A 17,317-nucleotide genomic window follows, 5' to 3' on the forward strand; every position below is an offset into this window, starting at 1 on the left:
CTGTTGCTAACTAGCGATGTGACCTTCAGTAAATAATCTCTCTGAGCCTCAATCTTCTCAACAGTAAAATGAAGAGACTGGATTAAATTAATCCTCCGGTCTCTGTTATGTTCATCTCTAAATATCTTTATTTTTATAAAAACAAAATAACTTTCATACAAATAGAGACATATAAGTTAGTGTTATTTCCACCAGCACTTTAGCACTGATGCTATTCACATATTTCCTATAAATCATAATGAAGAATCATTGATATAATGGATTTTTCAGAACAAAATCATAGCCAAAACAGTCCAAGAATTAACTTGGTAAGTGCAATTAAATAAACAAGAACACCACAAATTTTTCTCTTCTTACTGATTGTATTCTCTCCAGTTCTTTGATGAATCATACTTTCATTCTTCCCATATATAGTATAATATTAATATTCTACTAATGCTTTCTCTCCATAGCATTCTTCCCTGGATTTTTTTTTTAGCACAGAAGGAAATACAGTAAATTACATCAAATGTTACAGGTGTAAAAGATCATAAACATCATCTCATCTAGGATTTTTTCTCTTTGTTGCAGCTTGGTTCCCTTTGCTAGTTTGATGGAACCTAAACTCTTCTCAGAATATATTCATTGATTTATTTACTAACTTATTTACACATACATACATATATATATATGTGTGTGTGTATATATATATATATATATGTTTAACCTTTACCATCTGCCTATGTATTGGTTCTAAGGGAGAAGAGCAGTAAGGACTAGGCAGTGGAGGTTAAAGACTTGCTCAGGGTCACACAGCTAGGAAGCATCTGAAGTTAGATTTGAACCCAGGACCTCCTCTCTCTGGGCCTGGCTTTGAATCCACTGAGCGCCCCCTAACTGCCCCCCCCCCCCCGAATGTTTAAAAATACATTAAATAATGGGATTGCAAAGTAGACCAATTATATTGAAACATTTTTTCAAATAAGGTCTCGAGTGTCAGATTAAGATCCTCTGACCTTGTAAAACTTCATTTTTACAGAGACCCAGATAGGTTAGCCATTTTGCCCAAATTTCTACACACAGCTAGTAAGAGGCAGAAGCAAGACTCTTTAGCTTCTTTTTCTGATATACTACACTATTTCCAATGGAGAGAGGGAAGGAGGAAGGAATAGTCTATTTCATTGTTCTTTTTCTCTCAACTTCTATATAATAAGGCAAAATGCACTTTATGGATGCTGTTACTCCCCATCTGGCTTGATATAAGCTACATGGTACAGTGTAAACCTCACTTGAATACTCAGGTTCTAGTCATGGCTCCACTGGGCAATTGAATTTTAATTTATCTGTAACATGGCAACAAGAACTTCCCACCATATTTTCTGTACAGGACTGCTGTGAGGATCAAATGAGATTTAAAATGTAGCAACACTTTGCACAGGCTAATAACATATAAACATAAAGTAGTGGTCTTGTGCAAAACACAAAACCCTGTGAGTTATTAAAAGGCTATATTTTCATATTAAACAGATCTTTGTATGCTTTCCCTATAGAAATCAGTTAACTAGACAGAACCACCAATGTTGCTTGGAATATAAAATCCTCTGCTTTGGATTAACCTCTTTTGGATCTCTTGAAATGTCTTCTCTTTAGGAGCTGGCAAGCAGAATCTGTTGACAGTGGATGCAGTAACTGTACACAGACCAGTCCTCCTTACCCAGAAGCCTATTGTGTTGGTGTTGAATCCCTCCATGGACATATGTTTGCAGGTCAGGCAGATCAGTACAGTTCTGGGAAGATTCAGCCTCCTTCTCTTAAGGTAAGTAGAGAAAGTCATATGATTTTTGCCTTGGATGTAACTGCTGGTCCTTGGATAATCCTAATCAGGAGGAAAACTCTTTAATGTATCCTTATTCTAGGAGATGAGAAAGCCTATCTCCTCAATGAACCTGTGATTTCAGTTTTGGAGCTAAGAAAAAATGACAGATGACCAAATGAAGACAAATCAGATTTTCTGTATTCCATTATACAAGTATATGCAAAATTACAATTTTAAAGGAGAGAATGGATGGGATAGTATGATGTGATCACAGGGGATATAAATGATGCTGGAGTATAAAGCTCTTTTTAATTTGGGAAAGCTTTACAGGGGAAGTAAATTTTATTTAAGGAATGTTTCCAGTGACAGAAGGGAAATTGCTTGGTTTATTGAAAGAGGAAGATCATCGTACCCACTTGAAATAGCACATTTGGATATGCAGGAGCAGGACATGATGAGGAGTTTGTGTGATGGGAGATTGAAAATCAGTTTAATTCAGTAAATGTGCCAGGCAAGACACTAGGGATACAAAGATGGAAAAAGGCATTGTTATTATGCCTAAGTAACTTAAAGCTTAGTAAGGGGAGAGATGTGTACACAAGTAAATATGGGAGTTAGAAAGAGAAAAGGGAACCAAAGAAGGCAACCAAATTAGCATAAGAGGTTTGAGAAGGGTTGGTCTTGTCTAACTAGATGGGGCAAACAGGTTTCATGGAATAAGTAGGAGCTGAACTTTGATAGAATGAACAGATTTCAATAAACAAGTCCATTTCAAAGATTGAGGATGCTTTAGGAAAATATATGAAGGCAAGGAGAGGGAAGTTTTTATTAGATCAGCAAAGAAGTAGGAAATTGTTACTATTTGCTGCAAGGACTTAGAGGAAGACATTTTCATCAAGGATCTTAAATTTGTGGTCAAAGTTTCATTGGTATGTTGTGAAGGAACTATAGCAAGGTTTTATGTTTTTAATTTAAAATAATTTTTAGTGGGTGTGGGCAATAAAAGGAGAGAGCCTGGAATCAGGGAGTTAACAAAAGGTGGACTACCATCCTTCTGGTAAAATTAAGGATCATGGCCTAAGGGGACAGCTAGGTGGCTCAATGGATAAAAACTTAGGACTAGAGGTGGGAGGTCCTTGATTCAACATAGTCTCAGGCACTTCTTAGCTATGGAAAACTGGGCAAGTTACTTAATCCCAGTTGCCTAGTTCGTACCACTCTTCTGTCTTGGAACCAATACTTGGTAATGAGTCTAAGATGGGTTTTAGAAAAAGAATTATAGGCCAGAATTTTTTGGTGTGGGCCAATGATAAAGATTGGCCATGGATGAATAATGTTTGGAAATGACCAAATAAAATAATGTTTAAAATTAAAAAAAAAAAGATTGGCCATGGAGATATAAAGAAAATAACAACAGGATTTGGCATTTGACTGAATTAGAGCAAATTTTAAAGATAGTCAAGATGACAGACGGTGAGTACTTGAGCAAGGGTGGGTGTTGTGTGAGTGGAAAGGAGGGGACATGTTATATCATAAAGATAAAAACAAGGTTGGTAAGAGATTGAATATGTGAGGTGAGTTTGAATAAAGTCAAAGATGATACTTGATGGTAATAGCCTGGTTTTCTCAGAGGATTCTGGTATTCACTACAGAAATAGGGAGATGTTTAGAAGAAGGGAGGGTTTGAGGGAAAATATAATGGGTTCTGTTTTGGAGATGATGAATTTGAGATGCCTGTAGAGCATCTGAAATCTGCAATACACTTTCTTTCAGTGTACAAAAGGCCAGTTTCAGTTGAATGGTGAGGGATGGAGATATATAGTCTCCACTAGATAGCTTTCTTAAGGAGGTTAGCCATGCATAGAGAGGACAGAGTTTACAGGGAGATCATGGATCCTTGTGGGTCATGAGAACCATGTTTGTAGGCAGCAAAGAAGGACCTACTAAATGGGGAGAGAATGGGAGTTAGAGAATCTTTGGGATGATTATTGGGAACCACATACTGGAGAAAATAGGAGGGGTTAGAATCAATGATACACGTAGAGAAATTTGCCTCAACAAAGAGAAACGGGTCTTGGGCAAAGACATTATGAGATGAGGAAAGAAGAGGGAGCTCTTAGCTAAGGGTCTTTGAGGCATGAGTTTTTAATTTTAAGATTCATGTAGCAAGTAAAATAATTCATTCCACTTAAATTGTTCTAAAATATCAAACCTTACATTGTTTTTCCTTCCATACAAGTTAGTAAATACTGTATTCCTGACTAGCATAAGTTGTTATATAATAGGTTTCTAAATTTTTGCTTTTCAAATAAAAAAAAAGGTATAGAACATTAGTACACTAATCCCAAAGACAGCCTGCTGAACTGAGAGTGGACATGGAGAATGGATGTTTAAATTAGATTGATTCTTTAAAATTGAGAGCTATACAAATTCAGTAGTGAATACACACACACACACACACACACACACACACACACACACACACACACACACTACAACACAACACATACGTTCATTAAATGCAAATAATTTCTGACTATTATTCATCCAACTTGATTTTAACCAATAATACTGAAGTGGAAAACTTGATTTTGTAGTGTAAAACTAATTGTTGCTGAATTTCAGGTGACTAAGTTTTGTATTGTTTTTCATCTTTACCTCCTATATTAGAATTGATACTAAATATCTGTTCCAAGGCAAAAAAGTGGAAAGGGCTAGGGCATTGACGGGCGGCAACCTTTTGATCTTGGTGTGTCAAAATTCACCAAGAAACCGAGCATAACTGGGGTGATGTCGTCACTTCGAGAAAAAAATGACCTTGTCATGCAGCCTCATACTTCTTTGTATGTGGCCAAATGTGGCCGCATGACCTCGAAAATGGCTACACATGTCCGTGCTGACACACATATCATAGGTCCAACATCACAGGGCTAGTGAATCAATGTTAAATGACTAGCCCAGGGGCATACAGCTAGGAAGTATCTAACGCCAGATCTGAATCCAGGACCTCCTATCTCCACTCTTGGCTCTCTATCCACTGATAAGTTTTCCTTTGAATTCCCTTGGATTTGACCCTTTCTTTACATTTCCATTGCCACTGCCGAAGGTAAAGCCTTCATCTTCTCACACCTGGATTACTTGGCTAATCTTTTGATTAATCACCTGCAGCTTCTATCTTTTACAATTCATTCCACATTAATCTTTCTGAAACATGGCTTTTATCACATTACTTCTGCTTAAGAATCACTTTTGATTTCCTTAGATCAAATTCAGACTTCTCAGACTTTCAAGGTACTTTGTTTAATAGCTTCACCATATGCATTTCTCTTCTTCATTCACCAGTCTGCAGTATAGACCCTTCTTTCTAGTCTTGTCCCTTCCCACCATTCTCCATACAATACATTCTGTTCATTTCCACCAACAACAAATAATTACATATGCTGAGTTTTCCATTTGGAATGCCCTCCATCCTTCTCTTTGTTGTTTCAACACTAAAATTCCTTTAAGATCCAATTTGAGGGGGCAGCCGGGTAGCTCAGTAAATTGAGAGTCAGGTCCAGAGATGGGAGGTCCTGGGTTCAAATCTGGCCTCAGACACTTCCTAGCTGTGTGACCCTGGGCAAGTCAATTGACCCCCCCATTGCCTAGCCCTTACCACTCTTCTGCCTTGGAACCAATACATAGTATTGATTCCAAGACGGAAGGTATGGGTTTTAAAAAAAAAAAAAGATCCAATTTGACTCATTTTTTCCTTGATGACTTTTCTCGATTAACTTCACCCAAAGACCAATTTCTTATGCATTATGTTTGTACTATATGTACAGAACACTTAATTTTGTGGTGCCTTTGACCACCTCTAGTTTTTTTATGGCATTTGTCTTATTTCCTCCAGAAGATTGACAATATTTTTAAAGAAAGGACCCCTCCCCATTCTATCTTTATAGCCTTCATCGTGTCTGGTTACCTTTGCTGAATGATTATATCAGTTTCATTTCCTTATATCTTAGAAATACTGGTGGTACAACATGACTAATATGGAAATATTTTCCTGATCACACATGTATAACCTGTATCAAATTGCTTGCCATCTCAGGGAAGGGAGAGGAGAGGGAAGGAGAATATTTGGAAATCAAAATTGTTTTTAAAGATAAATGTTAAAATTTCTTTTTACAAGTAATTGGGAAAAAAAGAAATACATTTTTAATATAAATACTGGTGGTAATAAATGTAATTTAACTTGTAGGTTGATAAGGAGACCAACACAGAGGATCTCTTCCCAGAAGAAGTCCCAGTTCTTCCAAAGGAGAGGACCAGCCGCAGGTCTCGTGGTTCTCCTTTTGTTCGGAGCAGCACAATTGTTCGTTCACAGACTTTCTCGCCTGGAGCACGAAGTCAGTATGTTTGCAGAGTAAGTAAAACATTATTCTGAACATATTTATAATATAGTATAATTTAATTCTCAATGCTAATACAGGAAGGTAGGGGTGTGTAATATCTGTAATCAGATTCTAAAATACTACTCTAGGACCCTTTATATGATTTCTTTAGGCAACTGGATTTAATTTGCTAAGTGGGAAGAAAGAAATGAGTTCTTCACTTTCACATTTATTTGTGTAGGTGAGATATTCTTCACTTGCCAGAAAAAGGAGATGAATCAAACCATGTTAGTTTAAGAAATGTTTCTTTTTCCTTCATTTGCTGTCCCTCCCAAATTGAAGTAATTTATGTACAATTACTGGAGACTTGAGAAAGAGCTCTTTGTTTTCTTTGTTTTTTCAAATGATTGTACTGGGTTTAAGTTGTCATGATGCTAAATGTTACTTGAGAATTCAAGTTAATTCACATGGAAAATAAGGATGTAAAGTTAACTAATTTGGCACTAGCACCGTTATGAATTTATACTGAGAGTAGAGACTAAAACCAAAGAAAATGAATTATATCTTGGCATCTGTAAAAGAGGTATTATGGGTTTTTTCTTTTTAATACAGATTTTCCTTTGACTAGAAGAGCAGTAGCTTAATAATATTGACTTATTTTCCAAATAGTAATGAATCTGTTTAGAAAATCAATTATCCAAATCATATTAAACAGGAAATAACAGCAAAATGTCAATTAAGTATATTGATAAATATGGGAAAGGGCTAATGAACATCATACATAAGATAAATAGTTGTTTTTATTTATACGAAGGAACTTTGTCAAATGAAACAGTCTGGAAACATCTTTAAATGTTTTCTCAGAACTATAGAAAATATTTAAATGATGGCTGTGATGGGCTTTTTTGAAAAAAAGAAAAGATTAAGAAATATGTATGAGAGACAAAGCTAAATTTCAGGAAGGGTAAAAAGTTACTTAATTCAAAACTAACATCCAGAAGACCTGTTGAATTTTGAACTAACTTTTATGCCCTTTGCAGCTATATCGCAGTGATAGTGACAGTTCAACCCTACCAAGAAAGTCCCCCTTTGTCCGAAATACTTTGGAACGACGTACTCTACGCTATAAGCAGGTATATTTCATAGCATACTCATGAAGTAGCAATTATCTTTCTTTGTTTTTGTTTTGTTTATAAATTTTAAAGACAATGTTTATTTTTTCTTACACATATATAATGACTAAAAAGCATCTTGGATCACCACTTGGGTGTGTTTTCTCTGCAGGAGAAAAGATGGGGGTGGAAAAACAAAATTGCCATCTTGTTTTGTCATGTAAAAAAGGATTTTGGCTTATACTCTTCTTTTTGGGTCTGTGAAGATTGTTTTATTTTTTTCCCCAATTACATTCATTTAAAAAATTTGGGGTTTCAAATTCTTTTCCTCCCTTTCTTCCCCACCTTTGAGAAGGTAAGCAGTTTGATATAGCTTATCCATATACAATCATACAAAATATATTTCTGTATTTTGGCTTATATTCTGAGGTTCCACACAGAGACAAGTGAGTTCTATTCAGGAGATGTTTGAGTTTTCTATAAGGAAGAATCTCTTAGCAATTCAGAATTCTTTGAAAGCAGAACAGCCTGGCTTTTTTTGAGAGCATAGGATGATATATTTAAAACTGGAGGGACTCTAGTTCAAATCCCTTGTTTTATAGATAAGGAAATTGAGGCAAGAGAGAGTAAATTATTTGTCTAAGTAACAAAGGTTTTAATGAGAATCCTTCTGACTCCAGAACAAGCATCTTTGCCCATATCTTTCTCTCTTTTTAAATTTAATTTTAATTTTATTTTTTCTCAATTCTTTGTCTTTTTCTTTCCTCTCATTTATACTTCTTTCCTTGTAACACCTATTTCTGCATTTTCTCTTTAGTGAGATATTTACCATACTAGAGGTTTTTGATCTATACACTTAAAAAAAAAATCCTTACCTTCTGTCTTTGAATTGATACTGAGGCAGAAGAAAAATGAGAGGTAGGCAGTTAAAGCTAAATAACTTGCTTACAGTCACACAGATAGGAAATATCCAAGGTCAGATTTGAACCAAGGTCCTCCTGACATGGTTCTCTATCCATTGAGCTACTCAGCTGCCTCATGCACCAACATTTTAAAGTTTAATGGCTTTTTAATACATTCTCTTAAGTATCATAGCTTGTAGTAGCACCATTTTGTTTTTTGAAATTTTCCTAGTGTTTTGTCTCTTTGTCTATGTAGCCAACATTTCTGTTTCAAATTGTGTAAAAAAGAATAAGGAACTAAGGATGTGACCGTTGCAAGAATTTTGTTTTACTGCACTAATCATACTTGTTACAAAGGTTTTATTTTTCATGGGGAGAATTGGAGAATTTTTGTTAATAGAAAAAAAAACTTGAGGTAAATCCTTTGCCACCCCAAAATAACAACTTAAAATGAGTTATACGAATATATATTCCAAAGATTTACACAGTTTTCACCAAATATCTACCAAATTGGCAAAAATGATCACAGATGGAAATAGTCAGTGCTGGAGGGGATGCAGGAAGAGACAGAGACAGAGACAGAAAGACAGGCTTCTCAGCATACTGTTGGAAGTGCTCTTAGAGAGGGAAAAGAATAAGATTCACATAGTCCCTATGATGAGTGTGCTAAGCGCTTTACAAATATTATCTTATTTTAATTTCACAACACCCTTGTGAAATTAGTGTGTGTAATAACATTTGTCCACATTTTATAGTTGAGGAAACTGAGGCAAACAGAGCTTAAGTGACTTGCTCAGAGTCACATAGTTAACAAGTATCTGAAGTCACATTTGAACTTGGGTCTTTCTGATGCCAATCCTGGCACTCCTATCTATCGTGCCATCTCATTGCTTCTGGTGGGTCAATTGTTCTGGAAAAGAGTTTGGAATTATGTGGAAAAATACACTAAAATTATTATTCTATTTTATATTCAGCCATATCATTTGTAATATAACTGTAATATGAGGGCAGGGAGAGAATGGAGTCTTCCCTCCCTGCTGGGTCAGGACCAGAGTGAGGTAAACTCACTTCCTCTCCTTTTCTTAGAAATCTCTCTCCTTCCTGCCCTTGCCCTGTTCCTTCGGAAGTCTCCAGCTTGCCAGGTCTGCTTCTCTCTTTTCTGCTGGCAGATTAAGTCCAGTTCCTCCCTTACACATTCCTCTGCCTATAGTCCAAGGAAATCAGAAACAGAGAGTAATGTCTCTTATGGGCAGATAGGTGGCACAATGGCTAGAATGGCTTGGAGTCAGGAAGATTCTTCTTCCTGAGTTAAAATCTGGACTCATTTACTTGCTATATGACCATCATTAAGTCACTTAACACTATTTGCCTCAGTTTCCTCATCCATCAAATGATCTGGATAAGAATATGGCAAACCACTCCAAAAGAAAACCCCAAATGAGATCACAAAGGGTAAGACACAACTGAACAAAAACAAAGGTCTCTAATATATCAAAATATTCATAGTAGCATTCTTTTTTATAAAATAAAACTGGAAACAAAGCAAGTACTCATCAACTAGGGAATGTGTGAACAAATTCTGGCATATGAACTTAATGAAATATAATTTCTCCAAAAGAACAGATGAATGGGAGGAATTCGATGTAAGAAAGATATGTATGAACTTTTGTAGCACAAAGAATACAGAACCAAGTGAATACACAAAATGGATGCAATAACAAGAAAGAGCATTTTTTTAAAAATCAGAATTTAGGGTTAGGTTCTATGGGCATTATTGAAAGAGCAAAAAGTTGCGTCTGAAAATATTAATGGAAGTTTTGTTATAAAAATAACAAAATAATACAAATGCAATGAATGGAAGAAATGGCTGAATAGATTGTGATATCTGAATATGATGGATTGTATTGCAAATGAGAAACATAAAGAAAATAAGGGCAATATATGAAGAGATGAAAAGAGAATAAGATGAATTCATACCATGATTGCATTGGGAAAAATAACAGCCACAAAATTAAGAGAAAACAGTGTCCAAGTAAAATAAATCCAAAGGGAACTCAAAAGCACAGGACAGTTATATTAGCATACATATATAATTTACATATCTTTAATGAAATTGTAAGCAATGTATTTCTTGGTTCTGTATATAATCTTTTTTATGCATTTGTTTAGTTAAATGTTTTTGGTGGTGGTGGTTACTAAGTTTATAATAAAAAATTAAATAAATAAAAGTCAGAATTTAGGTTAAATAATAACCAGTCTTACTTCCAGGCAACTGATGATGAAGAAACCTCTTTCCCTTTTCTCAAAAGAAATGGTAGCATGCGTACATATAAAACTACGCTTTAGAAACAGATGATAAATCAGTTTGTTTTGTTCAGATGTTTCTGTTACAAAGCATTCTATGGAGGATGCTATTAGGAAATGACAATGATCAAAGAACTTCCCTCCCCAACGCATCAATAAAATATTTAGAGTACAACACAATAACCTGTTACCTACAGGATCAAACATAAAACCCACTGTTTTGGCCAAGCCCCTTATAGCCTGAAACCCTTGTACCCTACTAGTCTTATACCTTTCTCTCCCTTCCACATACTCTGATTCAGTGGCTCTGACTTCCTGGTCCTTCCTCATATGAAACACTCCATCTCCCAACTCCTTGCATTTTCATTGACCTTTCCCCCGTATCTGGTATATTCTTTCTCCTTGGCTCTGCCTTCTGACTTTTTTGGATGCCTTCAAGTCTCAACTAAAATCCTATCTTCTGCAAGAAACCTTGCTTTATTCTCCTTAATGTTGCTACCTTTTCTCTGAGATTAGCTCCAATTTATCCTATGTATATCCAATTTGTACATAACTATTTTCATTTTTTCTCTCCCAATGGATTGTGAGCCCCTTGAGGTCAGAGAGACTGTTATCATTTAGCACAATTCTTGACACTTAGTAGGCACTTAATAGATCCTTGTTGACTTGAAGAAGTTACTCTACTGATAGATAAGGCAAACTCTGTAGATATGTAGTTTACTTACATTTTGAGAAGACATCTAACAGGTGCATTTTTTAAAACCGTATGCATTAAAAAAGAAGCTGCCTTTGTATTTAGAAGCTTAATTAATTGCCTTCCAGTGACCATGAATAAGTATATTAAGACATTCCCAATGGTTGGATCAGAGTTTTGATTCTTCCCTTATCTTGCATCTATTTTGGTTTATTATCACAATCATTTTGTAGTCTTGTAGGTCTTCTTTGGCTGAGCTTATGGCACGGACATCCTTAGACCTGGAGCTGGACCTCCAGGCATCACGAACTAGACAGAGACAGCTGAATGAGGAGATATGTGCTTTGAGAGAACTGAGGCAACGTTTGGAAGATGCTCAGCTCCGAGGGCAAACTGACCTTCCCAACTGGGTTCTTCGAGATGAACGATTCCGAAATTTGCTGAAGGAAGCAGAGAGGCAGGTAAGATGCTTACACATGTTTTCTTAACTTTTTTCTAAAAGTATTTGTTTCCATTTAAGTCTTGCTTTGAATTTACTTCTATGTTTGTCCTAAAACAAGGAGCCCAAACTTAATACCATTTATAAAAACATACTTTCAGCATTTTATTTCCAACATAACTATGTTATCTATACAAATATTCATAAGAAATATGCTGGGGCCAGCTTTCTTCCTCTGAGTGGAGGAAGTAGGGAATAATGTGGGAAGGAGAGAGTTAGGAGAATTTTTTTTTCATATACAAGTATAGAAACCATTAAAAAGAGAGGGTATCAATGCAGAGAAAGAGCCAGACAGAACTAATGTTGGCATCACTGGAAACCTCTGGTCATCCTCATCTCAGTTTAATGTCACTGAGATGCTCTGTCTTGGCCAAACTGAACCTTCCAGAGGATAGCACAGATTTTTTGTGGAAATCTCTGAATATAGAAAGGACTTTCTCTGTGCTTGTGGCAGGTCATAGCAGACTTCTTCCCAGATTCCATTGTTTTGATTAATGGCATTGTTTCTGTTTTATTCATTTAAAAAAATAATATGTTCCCCTTCAGACAAGACAAACCAAACTTGAACATCATCAAGAACAGGCAGCTGAGAAAATGCTTAAGAAAGCATCCAAAGAAATATACCAGCTGCGTGGGCAAAATCAGAAGGAACCCATTCAGGTGCAAACGTTTAGGTAAGATGATGCTCACTTGCTCTTTTAATACTGCCACTTAATTTGAATATATTTCTTTTCCATTCTATATAATCACTTCATAGATGCAATTTATTTATACCATACCTTCTCTCTCCTTTTTTTCCTTTTTTTAAACCCTTACTTTCCATTCTAATAATAACTCTAGTACAGAAGAACAAGGGCTAGGCAAATAGGGTTTAGTGATTTGCCCAGGATCACACAGCTAGGCAATGACTGGGGTCAGATTTGAATCCAGGTCCTCTCAACTCCAGCTTCCTCTGGCTTTCTATCCACTGTGTCAACTAGCTGCCTGAATTCCTTCTCTTTTGCTTCATATTCTTAAGTGAAAAACTCTTGAGTCTCAGTTGCTTCAAATGCACAAAAAAAGGGAGGGATTGGAAAGATGATTATTAAGCACTAATATTTTATGGTTATATTTGAAAAAATGTTACTGGAAACTTAAAATCATAACTGGGAGGGAATATCCCAGGTTACCTACACCAACTTTTTTTCTGTCCCTCCAACCATCTCATTTTACCAATGACCAAAAAGTTTTAAGTGACTCATCTAATTCCCAGGAAATGATAGAAGTAGGCTTTGAATCAAAGTTCTCTGAGTCCAAATCCATCACTCTTTCTATTGATTTATAGTTTTTGGTGATGGTTATGTGTATCTTACGTCTCTTATAAAGCCTTGTGTGATGAGGCTATGGATAGGCACTAGATATGTGATTTTGTTGGTACAGGAAATGTCAAGGTGAGAAAACCAGCTCTGCCAATGTGGTTTGTTACCTCTACCCTTGTCATTTTAGATAGCTAGAGCTTAATTTGCCCCTGTTCACTGAGCTTGGATATTCATGTTAGAGGTAGGACTTGATCTGAAGTCATTATGGCTTTAAGTTTAACTCTCTTTATCCTATGTAATGTCTGATAAACAAACTGAGTCTGGTAGTTTCTAGTAGGTTGTTTTTTGGTTTGGTTTGGTTTGGCTTTTTTAATGGCAAATAAAATTCAATGACTTGCCCATTAATATACAAGGCAGAAGAGTAAAGTTAAGTCACATAGCTAGGAATTGTCAAAGGCCACATTTGAACCCTCTCAATCCCCTAAGCTACCTTGATCATCTTCATATATATAATTATTTATTTTTTCATTCCATGTAGAATCAGTTTTTGAAAATTTTTTCTAACATGCCAGCATTCAGATTTTCTGCCCCCTGCCCCCTCCAAGACAATAAATACTCTGATATAGGTAATACCAGTACGTTCATACAATCCATATTTCCATATTGCTCCTGTTGTGATAGAAGACACATTTGATCATCTTTTTTACTCATTGTTCTCTTCATCGACAGGGAGAAGATAGCATTTTTTACAAGACCAAGGATTAACATACCTCCTCTGCCAGCTGACGATGTATGAAATGTGTTGTGTTGTAAACATGAAGTATTTATCTGTTTTATTTTCATGAAGTTATTAGACTAGCTAAATTTATCTTTAAAAACATTTGTGCAAAGCTATTAATATACACATTTTGTAAAAAACAAAAACATATATAAATATATATACATATATATTTTATAATAGTGACTACAGCAAGGCTTGGTTTTTCCTTGTTGTGAACTTGACATCTCTGAAGACAGCTTATTTTATAAAAGATCAACTATCCTGTTAAGAGTGTACAGTTTTTAATGCTGTTTTATTTGACTTAAAGGCTGGAAGACAGAAACAAAGTGAGTTCAGGCAAATTCACTGTATTGTAATTTATTTATAGTACTTTTTTTTCCTTGAAGGAAAATCTTGACTTTAAGATGTATTTTAAGACTGAAATTTTGTTCTTCAGTATTTGTCATACAGTAGAATGGAACTTTTGGGCTGGTTTTGTTTCTGATACCTGAAAATGAAAATACTATGTTCTGAATTTGTCACTTTTATCAGCTTCTAATATTTGTATCTTATGTGTATTGTATTCTTTAGCACTGTTTATGTGTTATATTAAAATATTATAGCCTGCAATGTTTTTAATATTGATTAAAATCCCATTTAAGCATTGCAGAACTTAATGTCATAGTCTTACTGTGCACTAATAGGTTTGCATTTCTATTTTGTCTAATGTACCTTTATGCATTATGTGATCTGAAGCCAGGTAGACAAAGTCTCGATTATCTGGGTATGTCAAGAATGGCCGCCTGCCATACTTACTTTCGTTATTCATGACCAACTCACCACTTTGCTATGATGATCCAGCAACAATAGACAAGAGATACAGTAATTGGTGAACAGGAAATCACCATACTAATGTAACCACTGAAGACTACAGCAATTAAGACAAGTTAGACATGATAGCCTCTCTAGGAAATGTGTCTTGAGGAAAGTGAGCAACCATATGGGGTGGGGGGGAGGGAGCAAGAAATCATTCCCCTCAGACTATTTGGTATAAAGTAGGAGAATAATAGCCTCAATCTGGAGACACACATTGTTCCAATGGTATCGTGCAAGTGTCATAAATCTAGGTCTTATGCAATAAAATACATGATGGCGTTTTTAAAAAATCTTCAATCATATGAATATGAGACTATGAAGTGGGTCCTACTTCACAAAACTTTGGAGCAAAAAAAATGTTCCTGGATCCTACAAAATGTCACTCCAAATTCTCTTTTTTCGTCTCTTCCTTTCCTCATCCCTTGACATCTCCCTAATACCTGAGGCTTTATCCCCTCCGATCCATACTAGCCTTTCTTATCTCATCAGTTTCTAGACTCTCACCCTGCATACCTAACCCTATTGTTATTTGATGTGGATTACGAGTAGGGTTTGCAGATTTATTAAGCAGACTCCCCAAGAGTCTGTTTAATGGTGGTAAGACTTTAATATTTATGTTCCTTGTAACCTCTATATTTGTTATGTGTCTTCTAGCTTTGGTCTTGCTTTGTTGATATATTTATGCATGTTCACACACACATACACACACGTATTCACAAACTCACAGAACATTAATACTAATCAGAATTTCTGATCCACAGATAAAAGCATTTTCCACATTTCTGTGCAAATGAAAGCCAACAACAGCATTTCCCCCTGCCAGATGTTGTACCTTGCTGTGCTGCCAAAGCATTTGTTTGGTTAACAGAAGATTTATAGCTGGGGGTGGGGGGGCAGTTAGTAAATTCTCCTTTACTATAGTATCATGCCTGCAGCAATGGAAAATATGACATGGCACTTTTCTGTGCGCCTTAAAGCAATAGTACTTTTTCTGTAGCAGTAAACAAATATCATTTGCCTTCCCCATGGGGTCTGTGATGACCTCAGTTGCCAAATAACTATCCATGTTGGAAAATTGGTATCTTGGTATACCAATTACAAAATCAGTATTTTCCAGATAGCTCATTTCACTGCCCAATTTCAATAGAAACCTGCTTTTTCAGAGTGGGAACCCTGCCTTGGCCTCCATTTCAATAATTCAAAATATTAAAAATGCAGCTAGCTGTTTCATTCCCCTGGTTTTTTTGTGCTTCCCACCCATCCTTTGTTTGTTCTTCCTTTCTCTACATTTTCTGTCTTGTTGTCTCTGCAATTGAGTGGGACCATAACAAGGAGAGAGTTCATTAAATGAAAAACAGTGATGTGAGGAAGGAATGGGTCATGTCCTGAGCATCAGAGGCAATTGAAGAGCCACCTTCACCTCTGCTATATTCTGTCATCTGACTTTCCTAGCTCAAAAAACAGCCTAGAGCTGGAACCTTCAAGACAATGGCAACAGAATCCCTGAAACAAGACAGGAGGTAGCCGTGATTTTGCAGAACATAAACACACCATGATTTCTCAGTTGCTAAAATAGTGAAATTTGCCATACCATACCTCACGCTCAGTAAATGGAATGTAGTCACTGAAAAGATGTCCTGGACAAGGAATACTCAGCCTGAAAATAGAATCCTAAAGTCTTAAGCTGATGTTTCCACTAGTTTTCATTTTGCCCAATCACTGTGTTACTTAACGAAGAATATTCTGCCCTAATTTGATTTTGATTCTTGGAAGAAAGTGATTAAATATGGTGGTGTCAGTGTTAATAGTCTTATTCAAGAAACACCCAGAATGTCAAACACAAGCAAAGAACGCTTAAAAAATGGTTTATTAGGTGTATTGCAACATAGCATCCCAGCAAGTGAAAGGGATTTGTTTTTCATTTCTGTAATCATTAACTGCCCAAGAAGCTAATGGTTGAAATGAATGCTCTTCTGTCACAGTAATAAGTTATAATCAGTATTCATCTCTGTTATTGTTGTGTTTTTTTTGTCATGGTCCTCTTTGATTCTGTCATTTGTATTCTTCGAAGGTATTTCTTCTATAAAATAAAAATAACTTACCTTAAGAACAGTGTGGAAAGTATTGTCTCTTAAATGGGAGAATATAGCATGGATGGTTCCATGCTGCCGATGCATTTTAAGCAGGAATCAGTCCCAATACTCTGGGTATAGATGTGGATTTCAACATCCCTCTGCTCATTCAAAGGGGCTCCATGTATTGGATAATGAAGTGATTTTGTAAGATGGATCACCAAGTAACCTAACCAAAGAACAATTTCATCTGGTAGTGAAGTTGCCAAATAAATTATTGTGATTTGTTAATTTATTTCAGGAAAAGGGAAGAGGAATGGGAATTGTAGTATAGAAACAAGCTTCAACTTTTAAAATTTTATGGAGTTGGGAGTAGGGTGGCCTAGTAATTAACTACAAGACTTCAATTTCAAATAACCCTCCAACATTTGCCCTCATTCTACTCTCTCTTTTTTTTTTTTTGGCACAGAGAGAATTCAAGGAAGCCAGCACCCTTTTCACTCCAAAGTGTATCAAGTAGGACCTCAGAAAAAATTCCTTGATAAATTTCTTTTTTATTTTTCTTTTTTTAAGCCATTATTTGTAGAGAGCTAAAAATTCCTTTCTCCACAACACTTAAAAGTATCAGG

At 35.8% G+C, this 17,317-nt stretch overlaps 1 protein-coding gene across 1 annotated transcript in view; it reads left to right on the forward strand.

Annotated features, from left to right (window-relative positions):
- Window positions 1-16,728, forward strand: part of WWC3 (WWC family member 3) — a 208,851-nt gene extending 192,123 nt beyond the window's left edge. Inside the window, exons 18-23 of the mRNA XM_007500942.3 lie at window positions 1,630-1,795; window positions 6,039-6,203; window positions 7,212-7,304; window positions 11,417-11,644; window positions 12,229-12,356; window positions 13,710-16,728. Of these exons, the coding sequence (XP_007501004.2) occupies window positions 1,630-1,795; window positions 6,039-6,203; window positions 7,212-7,304; window positions 11,417-11,644; window positions 12,229-12,356; window positions 13,710-13,776 (847 nt within the window). The 3' untranslated portion in view covers window positions 13,777-16,728. The remainder of the gene's footprint in view (window positions 1-1,629; window positions 1,796-6,038; window positions 6,204-7,211; window positions 7,305-11,416; window positions 11,645-12,228; window positions 12,357-13,709) is intronic.
- Window positions 16,729-17,317: the final 589 nt, after the last annotated feature.

Source organism: Monodelphis domestica, chromosome 8, assembly GCF_027887165.1.
Source record: "Monodelphis domestica isolate mMonDom1 chromosome 8, mMonDom1.pri, whole genome shotgun sequence".
In the NCBI taxonomy this organism is placed as follows: domain Eukaryota; kingdom Metazoa; phylum Chordata; class Mammalia; order Didelphimorphia; family Didelphidae; genus Monodelphis; species Monodelphis domestica.